The sequence below is a fragment of the Hippoglossus stenolepis genome, chromosome 17 (genome assembly GCF_022539355.2).
Source record: "Hippoglossus stenolepis isolate QCI-W04-F060 chromosome 17, HSTE1.2, whole genome shotgun sequence".
Lineage (NCBI taxonomy): Eukaryota > Metazoa > Chordata > Actinopteri > Pleuronectiformes > Pleuronectidae > Hippoglossus > Hippoglossus stenolepis.
In genome coordinates, this window is record NC_061499.1 from 20,859,222 (window position 1) to 20,871,656 (window position 12,435).

General features: G+C 41.7%; 1 protein-coding gene across 2 annotated transcripts in view; it reads left to right on the forward strand.

Annotated features, from left to right (window-relative positions):
• Positions 1 to 7,267: 7,267 nt before the first annotated feature.
• The window catches only part of thsd7aa (thrombospondin, type I, domain containing 7Aa), a 141,750-nt gene continuing 136,582 nt past the window's right edge, over positions 7,268 to 12,435 (forward strand). For both annotated transcript variants that reach the window (XM_035181948.2, XM_035181949.2), the window contains exon 1: positions 7,268 to 7,699. In XM_035181948.2, coding sequence (XP_035037839.2) covers positions 7,546 to 7,699 — 154 coding nt within the window. In that variant the 5' untranslated portion in view covers positions 7,268 to 7,545. The remainder of the gene's footprint in view (positions 7,700 to 12,435) is intronic.

Here is a 12,435-nt window from a genome sequence, read left to right on the forward strand (position 1 = left end):
TCATCAGCGGCCCTTTTGTTTTGTGGATGTTGCAGCACCACTAAAGTGTCTATAATCTGAATTATTTTAAAAGGAAAGAGAGACAGAGAAAAGAAGTTCTCCATCCAGAGTTATGATGATGCTCTAATAGTGACACTATTTTATCTGCTGCTGTCAGCCTTTGAGTACCTGGAGGGTTTTATTGCATGGCCTACTGTGATAGGTTCTGTTTCTTACATTATCCACATAGCTGGTAGAATTTTAAATACTGAAATTAATGTATTGTGTTGGATCGGAAAACATCTTAGAGGAGGCTGTTTGTTTGTCAAGTCAAGTCAATTTATTTTTATAGCAAATAAAATAAAAAATCTGACCAAAGTGCTTTACAAAACACATACACAGACAGAGATCAATTTAGTTTGTGTGTGACGTGTGTCATTGTATGTCATATTCTTCTTCAGCGTTATAATTTATACATCTCCTTCTCTCTCACCTTTCTACACTCCGCTGTGGATTGCCTCTACAGTATATCCCTCTCTCCCTCATCATCATCCAACCTGCTATGTCTCTATGGAGACCTGCAATATCTATTTCACATGCACATGCTGTACTATTCATTTCCATGCCAATACTCTACATTCCAATGCTGTACTTTGTACTCTGTGTCAATGGTGTGCACTAAATAGCAGCTCATTTTGTGATTGTGCTGATAATCTTGTTTCAAACATAGATTGGAATATTTGCACTAGAGGACACAGCACTGAACAATGTGTCTTGATTCAGAAGCAAGGAGAAATCATGGAAGATTTCTTCAAAGATCTCAAAGACACTGCATCAAGCATCTCATTCTTTTGGATTGTGACATTGAGGTGAGCAGATATGTTTAAGTTGTTGCAGGTCGAGTTGCCACCTGCAAAGGGCAGTTTTAAAGGATAGTTCACCCAAAAATGAAAATTCACTCGTTATCTTCTCACCACTATGCCGATGGAGGGTTGGGTAAAGTGTTTAAGTCCACAAAACACTTTAGTAGTCTCAGGGGTAAACAGTGTTAGAGCAGAATCCAATACAATTGAAGTCAATGGTGAGTCCTTCTTCAGACGTAATAAAACAACAAAAATAACATAAAATGCCTCCATATTGCTCGAGTAGTGTCGTCCAAGTGTCTGCAAGCCCCAACGTTCATATTCGACTCAAAACGGCATCATTTACACCAGTGGTCACCAACCTTTTCTAGCCCAAGATCACATTTTAATTCTAAACGTAAGCAGAGATCTACCACCCTGATATCTTCCAAAAAAAACACTTAGGAGGGTCATATTTATTAGTTTTTGCAATTTCTGTTAAATGACCTCGTTTCGAGTCAAATTTGAATATTGGGGGATGCCACCACATGAACAAATATCCCTTTAGCTGTATTTTGAAAGTCATCTTAAATCATCAGTAATACTGTATGAATATGTTTAATTTATTTGATTGGTAGTTTTTTGTTCCCCTTTTTCAAGTGAAAATGCTGTGTTTGTACCAAGTCGTGAGAGGTTGAGACATTTGTGGCAACATTAGGTTATACAGTCTGGACACGGGGACAACCTATTCATTAACACTGTGAAGACAAAAACTGAGACTTAATAACCTGAAACCAGTATAATTGGCTCCACCAAGCAGAACAGTGCAGATGTCTAAAGGAGGTCCTATCTAAGACAGAGGCAGTTGGCTACTCCACATAGATTTTTCAGAAAGCCATGCCTGCAAATTGGCCACTAGTGCAGCCATTTGACTTTGGTGGCTACTGAAGATAGGCAATCATCTCCAGAAGTGTAGCATACGCATCTGAGAGTCACCAGTCATATAAGGATTTCAGAATTTTTGTGATCCTGTGTCGCCATCACCCTGTTCTCTCAGTTCCGGATCTTCCTTGTCTTGCCCTCACCACGGTCCCGCTAACCCTCCTCACTCGAACCGCTGCGGCCACTAGGGAAGAGAAGGAAGCACCCTGAGCCAGAGGCACACACAAACACAGGCTCACACACACGTTTCCTTGGTCACTTTCCTTAAAGTTGCAGCGTGTAGAATCTAGTGACATAAAGTGGTGAAGTTGCATAATGCAGCTGAATACCCCTCACCTCACCCTCCCCTTCCAAACATGAAAGAGAACCTGTGGTAACCTTCAGTTTTCATAAAAACTCAAAGGGTGCTTAGTTTGTCCAGTCTGGGCTACTTCAAGAAACATGGCGGCCTCCATAGAGAGGACCCCCCCGATGTAAATATAAAGTATTTCAATAAAAAGGTTTTTATTGATAAAGATTTCGCCTAAATCTTACACATTGGACCTTTAACTTATCTTTTAGCAGGCGGTGAACCAAGACTTTCAGCCTCTGCGTCACGTGCGACTCTTTCACGTAACTTCGTCCAGTACCTTGTCTCGGGCTTTGATCACTTTGCCGCCCCGTTTATCTTACGCCAACTTCCTCGGTGGCACCGCCTTAACTTTGCGGTGTGTTAAACTGTCAGGTCTTGCTCCCTTCCTTGTGTCCGTCTTCCTTGTGTCTCCCTTCGTCTTTTCCTTCGCCCGTACCTGTCTCCTGAAAACGTAGCTTAAAAGAATCAACACCAACCTCGACACCAGCACTGGAGAAAATACAAGACAAAATCCTTAAGTCATCCATGAGCCCAGTAATTCAATTCAATACAGTTTTTGCGCCAGATGACAACATACATTATCTCAAGGCACTTTACATAGGAAGGTCGAGACCTTACAAACTTGTAGAAAAATTCAACAGTTTCCACAATGAGCACCATGGGCATCATCACACATTACATCTGTACACCATTATGAGAATATAGCCTGTCTCATTCCACAGATACTCCCTTCTCTCCAAGCAATACTTAAGGTCAAGTTATAGAGAAATGGCTAACCAACAGTAAATTGTAGTGTCTATGCTCATGGACTTTCATATCTAATTCAGATGGACCAAACAGAGAGGCACCAGCTCCAACTCTTTTGCGTATTACACCAGTGGCAAGACACAACATGATTTACCAATGCATACTTTATGGGCTTAACTATCCAATAGGATGCGAACACCTACATGCAACATAGAGAGTGACGGCAATTCTAGCCTCTCATGGATGTGCTGTTGGAATGGGTGATGCAAGTAGAGGGAGATATATGCAGATGCTGTGGGAGACATCTTCAGACTTGGGGGTGACAATTGCTCATGTTACTCTGTTAGTGTTTGTATATTGTTTCACCTTCTGGTCTCCTTGATGCATCAAGTCTACATTAAACTCTTCTGCTTAAGACATCAGTTCTCCTTTCACCAGCTTCTAGAAAACTTCCATAACAGAGAGGGAAAAAAAAGAAGGAAACCTCTGGCAAAACCAGACTCAATGTGGGTGCCCATCTGCCTCCACTGGTGACCAGAGGAAATGGGGGAGAGGGGAGAGGTGGGTGGAAAGAGGGTAAAGAGGAGACACAGACCTGGAAATGTAAGACTTTTTTAACCTGAGGAGCACATTTTTTTTCTCCTCGAGTTCAAACAGGTGACATGAAACTCCTCCGAGAAATGTCATGGGGAAAGGGCACCAGATGGAATGGGTGATGCAGTGACAAGATGTGGTGATGTCTTGATTCAAAAGGAAGGAGAAATCATGGACTAAAAAGATTTCTTCAAAGTCCTCACAGACACTGCATCAGCATCTCATTCTTTTGGATTGTGACATTGGGGTGAGCAGATATGATGAAGCTGTTGCAGACTACTTGTCACCTGCAAAGGGCACTTTTAAAATCAACCACATTGTGAGAGGATTCACGATTTGTAGGTCTGCTCCCGAGTCAACACGACTTGTGAATTTGGACCATATGGAGCGACGCCTGCGAGCTAGTTCAGGAAGCCTACTCGAGCTGCGCTGCTCCAATCATGTGACATACATCATGTGACATACCTCATGTGACATACCTCACTCTTCACAACCATCTATAATACACACCCACCTGATAAGGTCTATTTAAGCAGGGAGAAATTTCCCATCATCCCCTTTGCTCGCACTGCTGCTGCAGTATTGCTACCAGTTGCTTCAGCCCCTCTACGACCCCAGCATCCACCTGTAGGCTCCAACGGGGGGGTTACAAGTATTTGCTCATCACTCCCATCATTCCTGTGTAATCATATGGGGGAGTGATTCGGTTGGAGCCTAGACGCCAAACACTAAACCTGTTCTACTGCTGCAATAAATGTTTGAACGTGAGTGGTCTGACTGAACTATGTAAAGCGACTTTTGATTTAGTTTTGGTCCTCTGATGGCTGTAGGTGATGAGTTTAAGTGCATGCATCAGAGTGGAGCTGGAAAGACTACATTCATGTGGCCAGTTTGCAACATTTACGTCAGACCACATTTACTCAGGAATGTTATTAAGGATGTATGATCCAGGTAAACATGAACAAAACATTGAAATAATTGGAACAGTGACAAAACAAATATACTGTTTCAACTACAGCCACTGATAGGGTGTAATTCTGTGGGAAACATTGCATGTATACTATACTACTGGTTATTCTCCACTTTCACCAGCTCTCCCACTCCTCCTTTCCGGTCTGTTTGTTGTCTTAAATGCAACGGAGACTCTAATCCCATCCAGCAGATTCCCACTAATCAGGGTCAGATAAGCCCTGCTTCCACCTTGCTCTTACTCCAGCTCATTTTCTCCTTGCTCTGTCTTCTTCCTCCTTGAGATGACCCATGTGATCACTTGTCCGTGCTACAGGCTGTCCCATGAAATTACATAAATAACTTAAGTGAAGGATTCTGTATGTCCATGCATCTTGTACTGAATGGCAGAGGGAATTGTGTGTATGTCAGCATCATACAGCAGAACAGGGAATCATTAAATCTATAATAAGAGGATTTCAGGCTGGTTGTCTCATTAAAAATGAAATGAGCACAGGACTCTAGTTAAATAACATCACTTTGAAATACAGTTTTCAATACAGTTTTCATTTTGTAGGCATAATATTATCTTGGGATTTTAGAACATTCATTAAGTTATGGCCATAGTGTGTTAATGGTTCTGGTTGGCTTGGGTGTCCTTAAGTTGTATGCCACCTCGGTAGTTTTCTATCGTACCCAGAATATCTCTCCACTCAGAGTGACATACATATTCCATATGTACGGAATGGTTAGGGTTGGGTCAAGTGTAGTCCACTGCCCCGTCCAGTATCCTTGCCTGCAGTTCTGTTAGAGTTCCTCCTGTCCCAGTCAGTTGAACTGTGGTCATTCTCTTCTTCTGGAGACAAGGCAGCACCAAGAGCAGCACCAGTCTGTGTCCCCTGTAGGGATGTCAGGATTTACAGATTTTACCATAACCACAGTTTCATAACGTCAAATCACTGGTTGAGTCTTTATGTTCATAAAAATACATCAATATACTACATTATACAAATGATTGATCATCTTCAGCAGATCAGCCCTTAATAATGTGCTTCTTACTGAGCTTCGAATTAATTCAAGAGGCGGCACAAATGCATAACAACCCAGTAATTTGCAACAGAAAGTTTTGATAGAAACTTAATGGAACCCATAGGGACTGTGTCCACGAGCAGCTGTTTTTACTCTGGAAGCGACCGTGACCTAAATTTTTAGAATGCTTTTCTCAAGCGTTTATTGTTGCTAAGTTACAAGAACCATCCTCCGACACTTCTGTAAAACTTTGTTGTGAACCATGAGAAAAATGACTGACAAAAGACACCTCATTTAATATTCCAGCAGATGTGGCAACATACCTTCATGTACTTGATTTCAAATATTGATGAAGGTTACTTTTCATTGTTGATCAGTTTTCCTTCTGGCATTGTAGACAGTGTTGAAATTGTGAATTGAAATTGATTGGCTGTTGAGGATGTTCCAAAACTCTTGAAAGTGGACTTTTGCATAAAAAGGATACCGAGGCAAGCAGTGCGAGTGTTCTAGCCTCATTTGCATTCCAATTGAAATTAGATTTTATATAAACAACATTATCTATTATCTATGTCATACTAAAGTAAAATCATGCTGGATTTATTTGAACTTGCTGGTTGTAGCACCAGCAAAAATGAAAAATCTAATGTTTTGGTCTGTATTTTTTCTGGTCTGTCTTTATATAGTGCTTCACTTGTCTTGATGACCACTCAAAGCGTTTTACAGTACAATGTTTGCCATTAACCCGTTCACACACACAATCATACAGTGCATCTATGTAGAGCAAACTGCCGACCTTCAGGCTAGCGGACGACCGCCCTACCCTGAGCCACAGCCTAAATAGAAATTTGGATTGGAAGCTATCAAAGATAGAAAGATTAGATAATATTTCCCTCCGCCGAGGGGTTTATGTTTTCACACATCTATTTGTTTGTTGTTTGGTTTGTACGTTTATTTGTGAGCAAGATTACACATACAAACAATGGATTTCCATGAAACTTGGTGGAAGGAGGCAGTATCATAAGGGAAGAACCTATAATTTTGGTGTGGATCTGGAACAGGGAGAGGATTTAGGATTTATATATTTTTAGATTTTTTCAACATTGTGAGATCAGTCAATATCTCAGAGAATATATCATGGATTTCAATTTAGGGCAGATCCGAATAAAAATCTTCATCTAGTGAATTTAAATGTGGTTTCATGAAGTGAGGTGCTAAAGGTCTTGCGTGGATGTATGGACTCTACTGAATGTAATGCCAGTTTAAATCTCAAACTTGAGCACTGACTTCTGCTGAGGGCTGGTCCTTGGATGAAAACACAATGCCATGGTTTTCTGAATATTAATTGCAAATGTCAAACAGTTTGACAATTTGTGTAGTTTTGCAATGAGAGGTCAGAAACTGGGGATATACTGTGGTGCTTTCAAATCCATATAACAATGTGATGTTCACACATTAACAACTGCTCTGTAACATATTGGCAAATAATTAATTTACAATATAAGCTGAAGAGCAGTGGACCAAGGACAGAGCCCTGTGGAATCCCTGTTTATCCCCATTCCTTTTACTTTTTCACCTTCATCAGATGATGATTTAATTATTTCTTTATTATTACATTTTATGTTGAGGCAGTGTTTCACCGACTAATACACTTCCACACCTTCACCTGGTGGATCCAACTGCCTACCTCAGTCAGAGCACAGAACAACTTCCTTTGAGATAGAGATGAGAGACAAGTGAGAGGGAGGGAGAGTAGAGATGGTGGGCGTGTGTGCATGTGTCTGCTATGTTAGAGAGGGAGAGAGGGAGGTGCTGCATCAACCCGGCATACAGCAGCAGCAGCAGCAGGCTGGGCTTAGGGATCTATTGTTCCCTGCTTTATTGCTGCTAGACCTCGTTCTTTCTCATTAAGGAGCCAAGAGAGAAAGAGAAACAGAGAGGAAGAGGAGAGCGAGAGGAGAGTTCAGCCCCGTTCATCCGGGATTACTTCTTCTTGGACTCGCTGGTGTGGACAAAGCAGAAAACATACTTAAGTCCAGCTCTCTTCCTCGTGGACAGGCTTGCTTTTTTCCTACTGACTGCATTGGGAACTACAGTAGTTGCCGTGCGGTGGCCATGGGGCTGCCCGAAAGAGCTGTGGGGACACCGGCAGTCTTGAGTGGGGCACCTCTCCCCTCTCTCTGGAGGTTAGCACTGCTCTTTTTCTCCATCTGGGAGCTGGATGCACAAACCGCAGTGGAAAATAAACCCCTGTACATCTGGCAAACAGGTACGGTCCACCTTCTACTATTTCATTACCTCCTCCGAGGATTAGGAGAGGATGATTGTCCCATTCACTACTACTCTGGCACCCTAGATGAAATATTAATATGCAAATGTTTGTGTCCATAACATGATGAATGGGTGCTGCTGAACTTGTTCAAAGTGTAACATTTTTTTTGCTTCTATATTATTGTTCACTTTTTATGATTGCATCAAATAATCCTGCAAGGAGGAAGAGGAACTGACAAATGGAAGCAAAAGTTTCTTTCCTGAGCCTCATTTTCTGCAGAGATGCATGTGGCAGAGGTTGATGCATTGGAGCCATCTTGCTACAGTGTAGTGGGGTAACATATTTACTGCAGTCCCTGAGGTGAATGTCTCTTTACCCCATAACCAAGGTTTAGAGTAGTGGGTTGTGCTGCCCATTTATAGGCTGTACTTCCTTCGTTCTAGGCTGAAGCATATGGGACTCCTCGGCTGCCCAGTACTACTATTTGGCTCATTTATTACAGTTTGACATGTGTGCAACTGATGAGAAATGGTGCGTGCACTGTAGTCACATGTGGCTCCTTCTTGTATGGAGGGAATACCACTGCACTACAACAGACATGAAAACACTCCATTTTAGCGATGAAGCAGGTGTTTTGTTTGTTCAAAGATGAAGCACGAGGTGAATGTTAACAATCTTTACAGTGTAGGCAGATGTGTGGTACACAGCTCTCTGTTGTTGCTGTTTTGGGTGGTGCCTCCCTCTGATCGAAAAGCTCATTCACTGTGAGAGAGCAGCACATGGTCAGAGGAACACAATACTGATGCATGGTCCAGCGAGCAAAGTGAAGGAGTGGGAGAAGGAGGGGAGTAAGAGTAGGGGGGGATGGATCTCCCTCACCCCATCAGGACAGGAGTGCCCTTTGGATGCAGCTGGAGATCAATGTTCACTTTCACATCTGTCTAATCTCTCTCTGTTTCTCTGGATCAATGTACTGGTTTCATTGGGACCCCGCAGCCCCTTCCCACCAGTAGGGGCTGATCAATGGGTATAGTCCTGGTAAATCAGCTCAGGCTGCATGGGATCAATGCTGGCTTTAGTGGGAATCCTAAATGTAATCTATGTGCTATGTTTGTGATATTTAAATATACAGTCCTTGTGAAATTAGGATTTGTTTTTGCTTAACAAAATGCATATATATATCCTTCAGTGTTTGAATTGTGCACTTATTTGGCCAAAGATGTAATTCCCAGAAATAATTGAGTTAATTTGTTTCTCTGTACTGATAGCAGCCCCAACGTTGTTGTCTGAGGTAGATAACTTTGGTACTAATGATATCGGTGCTGTGATTTAATTGGTAAAATATCATTGTAGGTGCACAAAAAAATCACTAAATTTCATTAGTGTTTTGAATTAAAAAACAAATCAATTCAGTGTGAGCAAGAAGCAGGGCAGATTCAATTCAAAGCTGTGAACATTGTGGGATTTCATATACATGAAACATGACCACTTCTGAGATTGTCTTTAATGCATTGCTGTGTCTTAATGTGAAAAATAGATATGGCTGGTTTAAGTCTGGATATTCCCCAAAGTAATTTATCTGGAATATAGCTCACAGTTCAGATCATTGAGCGTGATTGCATGTTAATATGCATATGTAAATAAGTGGCCGTTGTTGTTTAGGTTTTTTGATCACCCACCTTTAACTGCCAAGATTTAGCAGATGACGAAATACCTTGTGCAAATGAGTGCTAACGTAAGCAACTGCACTAGCTTCCATTTCCTGAGTGCAATACAAACCCAAAATGTGGAATATATAAAGGAATAGACAGCAATAATTGATAATTGATAGATAACACTACATGCACAACTTCTTTTATCTTAGAGTTCAATCAATGCCAGTAAGAGGCTAAAGACTGAGATACTTTGAAAAAAAAACTTTAAAAAAAAGACGTCATGCACACTATATAACATAATATTAATCAATAAAAGATCATATTCTCTTTTTTTATTTTTTTTTTGCACACCAGTTTCATTGTTCACACCCTGTGCGAAGGAATGGAAAACCGATGGTATTATGTGTTCTACCTCCCACTGTGTAAAGACAGGGGAGGAGATTAAGGATAGAGAAACCAGAGCAGATTGGCCAGACAAAGCTAACCTAGATACGGTATAGACATGTTTATGTGTGTCTCCTCTCAGCTTAAGTGTGTCGGCACTTGGCTCCCTGATGCTAGTTTGGCTCAATGACAGGAACTTGGCACTGCTGTTGACATGAATGGCAATTAACTATTATTGCTTGTTGTATTCTTGCATTTGACGTGGCATTTTTGATGAGATCCCACCTTCCCATCGTAGCCCTGACCATTCCCCAGATACTCAACACGACAATGTGCAGGAGGCTCTTCCTGCACCTCAATAGCTTTTGTGTTGGAGCAAAGAGGGTGTATGTCAAGATCTTGGAAAAGGAGATGGAGTCTCTTCCATATTTTTTTCAGTTACAAATTGGCTACATCTATAACTCTGGTACAGATGGGCTGCTGAAATTAGCCATAGGAGTAATATGTGAGGGTGGGTTCTCAAGAGACAACTGTTCCCAGCAATATGTGCACCAGTGCCAAGGGAGATAGTACAATTTCACTAAATGTACTGTGGTTGTATTAGTATTTAATCTACTTAATCATCCCCTGTGGACCACAACCAAGACTGAAGTGTAACCAGGCCGGGAATGCGAAATGAAACAAACAGATGAGTGGTCGGGTCGCATTACTCCCCTAACTATCTGCATATGTATGGAATTGTGTGGCATTGTGTAATTTGGCACTCTGTGTAATTTTTTTTGGCACAATAATTGCTTGTGTTGTCTCAGTATTTGATGCACAGAAGCCACAGACAGAAGGTTGGGGATTATTCCTGTTCCTGCATGTTGCTCTCTAGGATTTCCTCCCACTCTCACCTGGTTTGTCCAAATAAGTCTTGCAGGTGATAAATACATTTACAAGGAAGGTTTCTTTCACAACTTTGTTCTTTTTTGTAGGTCTTACAATAAATGTTTCAGAGGCCAACACAATAATTTTTTCTGCAGAAATCAACCTTCACAGGAGTGTCTGAGACAGGCAGGTTAGCCAATGCCAGGGGCAGGAGAAAAAAACTGTCCGTCAGTCTGGCCAAACCTGTGGCTGATGTTTGTGGGTTTTGAGACATAGCTCATCTTTGACAGAGGTTTATTACAACCCATATTTATGTTTTATTGTTAGGCAACCTCTAGTTTAATTATGAGAGTACTTACAGACATAGTAATTATGATGGGAGCAAAAGAGGAAGATAGTAGACAACGTACGTATATAGAGCAATACACTCTGTGTTAGGATGTAGTTGGGGCTGCATTGATGGGTCAATAAAAGACTTAAAAGACTAACCATGATGACAAAGGTCCTCTTCTCTGAAGAAAATGCTTACGTTAACCAAACCACAGTCTTTTCCTAAACCTGTAACCAAACCGTCAAGCAATGTTTAAACATTTGTTATTCTTACCATGACGACAAAGGTCCAGTATGCCTGCTGGTTGTAAGCATCTATGGATTGTTTTCTTGTAACGATGATAACAAAGGTATAGTATGCATTGTCACTGGTCTACTCCTATGGGTCATATCTTAGAGTTGGCATAGTTCTTCAGGTTGATTTGTTGACCAAGTTGGATGATTTGACAAAGGCAAACTGCAGAATTGTGACCTCAACCATCTAATGTAAACATCCATCACAGTTCAAGAAAGAGTCTTTTTTATGATGCATGCAGTGCATGGATCTGCCTTATGCGTGTCTTTTCCCAAGATACTGTCATTTTTTATAAATTCCTCAAACAAGATGATTTGTGTTAGAAACAGTAAAAAAGCCACACCATACTCTAATAATTATTATTACTTCTCAGGACAACAAAACCTCCATGACATGATAATGGATAAAATAACCTGAAATAACAGAGCAAAATCAATGTTCTGATTGTCTTTTCTGTCATGTCAACATGGCATATTTAGATAAAGGCAGGGGTCATGTTATTTCCCTACCGATGGCTTCTTACTGTACTGCGTGTAGTTAAGATTTCTGAGGCTTCGGATGAATGGCATGCACACCATACACTCAAAATCCGATGAACCGTGGCTCTTGAGGCTCACAGCGTGCCTAAAAACAGTTGTTTGTGCTGTATATTTCCTGTTTTCCCTCATTTGTCTTTTCCAAGCAACCTTTTAACCATCAGTGACACTGTCAGTGTAGCTGGAGACTTCCTGTACTGGTGCAGGACAACAATGGTCCCCGCAGAGCTGAACAAACCAGAGCAATGACTGATGGTAATTAGTGGGGCAGGTCCTCTCTCCAGACCAAGCCAGCTTCAGAAAGATCCAATGAATGGTGGCCATTTAGGGCCGCAAAAACCACACACACGCACAGAAAACAACAGTGTCTCCGCATTGTCCTCATGTGGCGTACGTCTCTGTTCTGGCCCTCCACCGCAGATGCTCGTGTCCATGTGGCGCACAAAAGAAAGAGGAGGCTTCACCTCGAGTCACATGACTCGCTCTTTGTTCTTCCTCAAATGTCCCCATAGAATTACCCCCCGCCCCTCCTCAGCCCCCCCACGGGCACACACTGTCACCATCACCCTCTCCCCCTCTCTCAAGGTGACCTTTAACCTCAGAACTGAGAGGGGTCTCATGAGGGTATCACTGGAGAAAAGGAGGCGGGGGTGGACGGTGAAA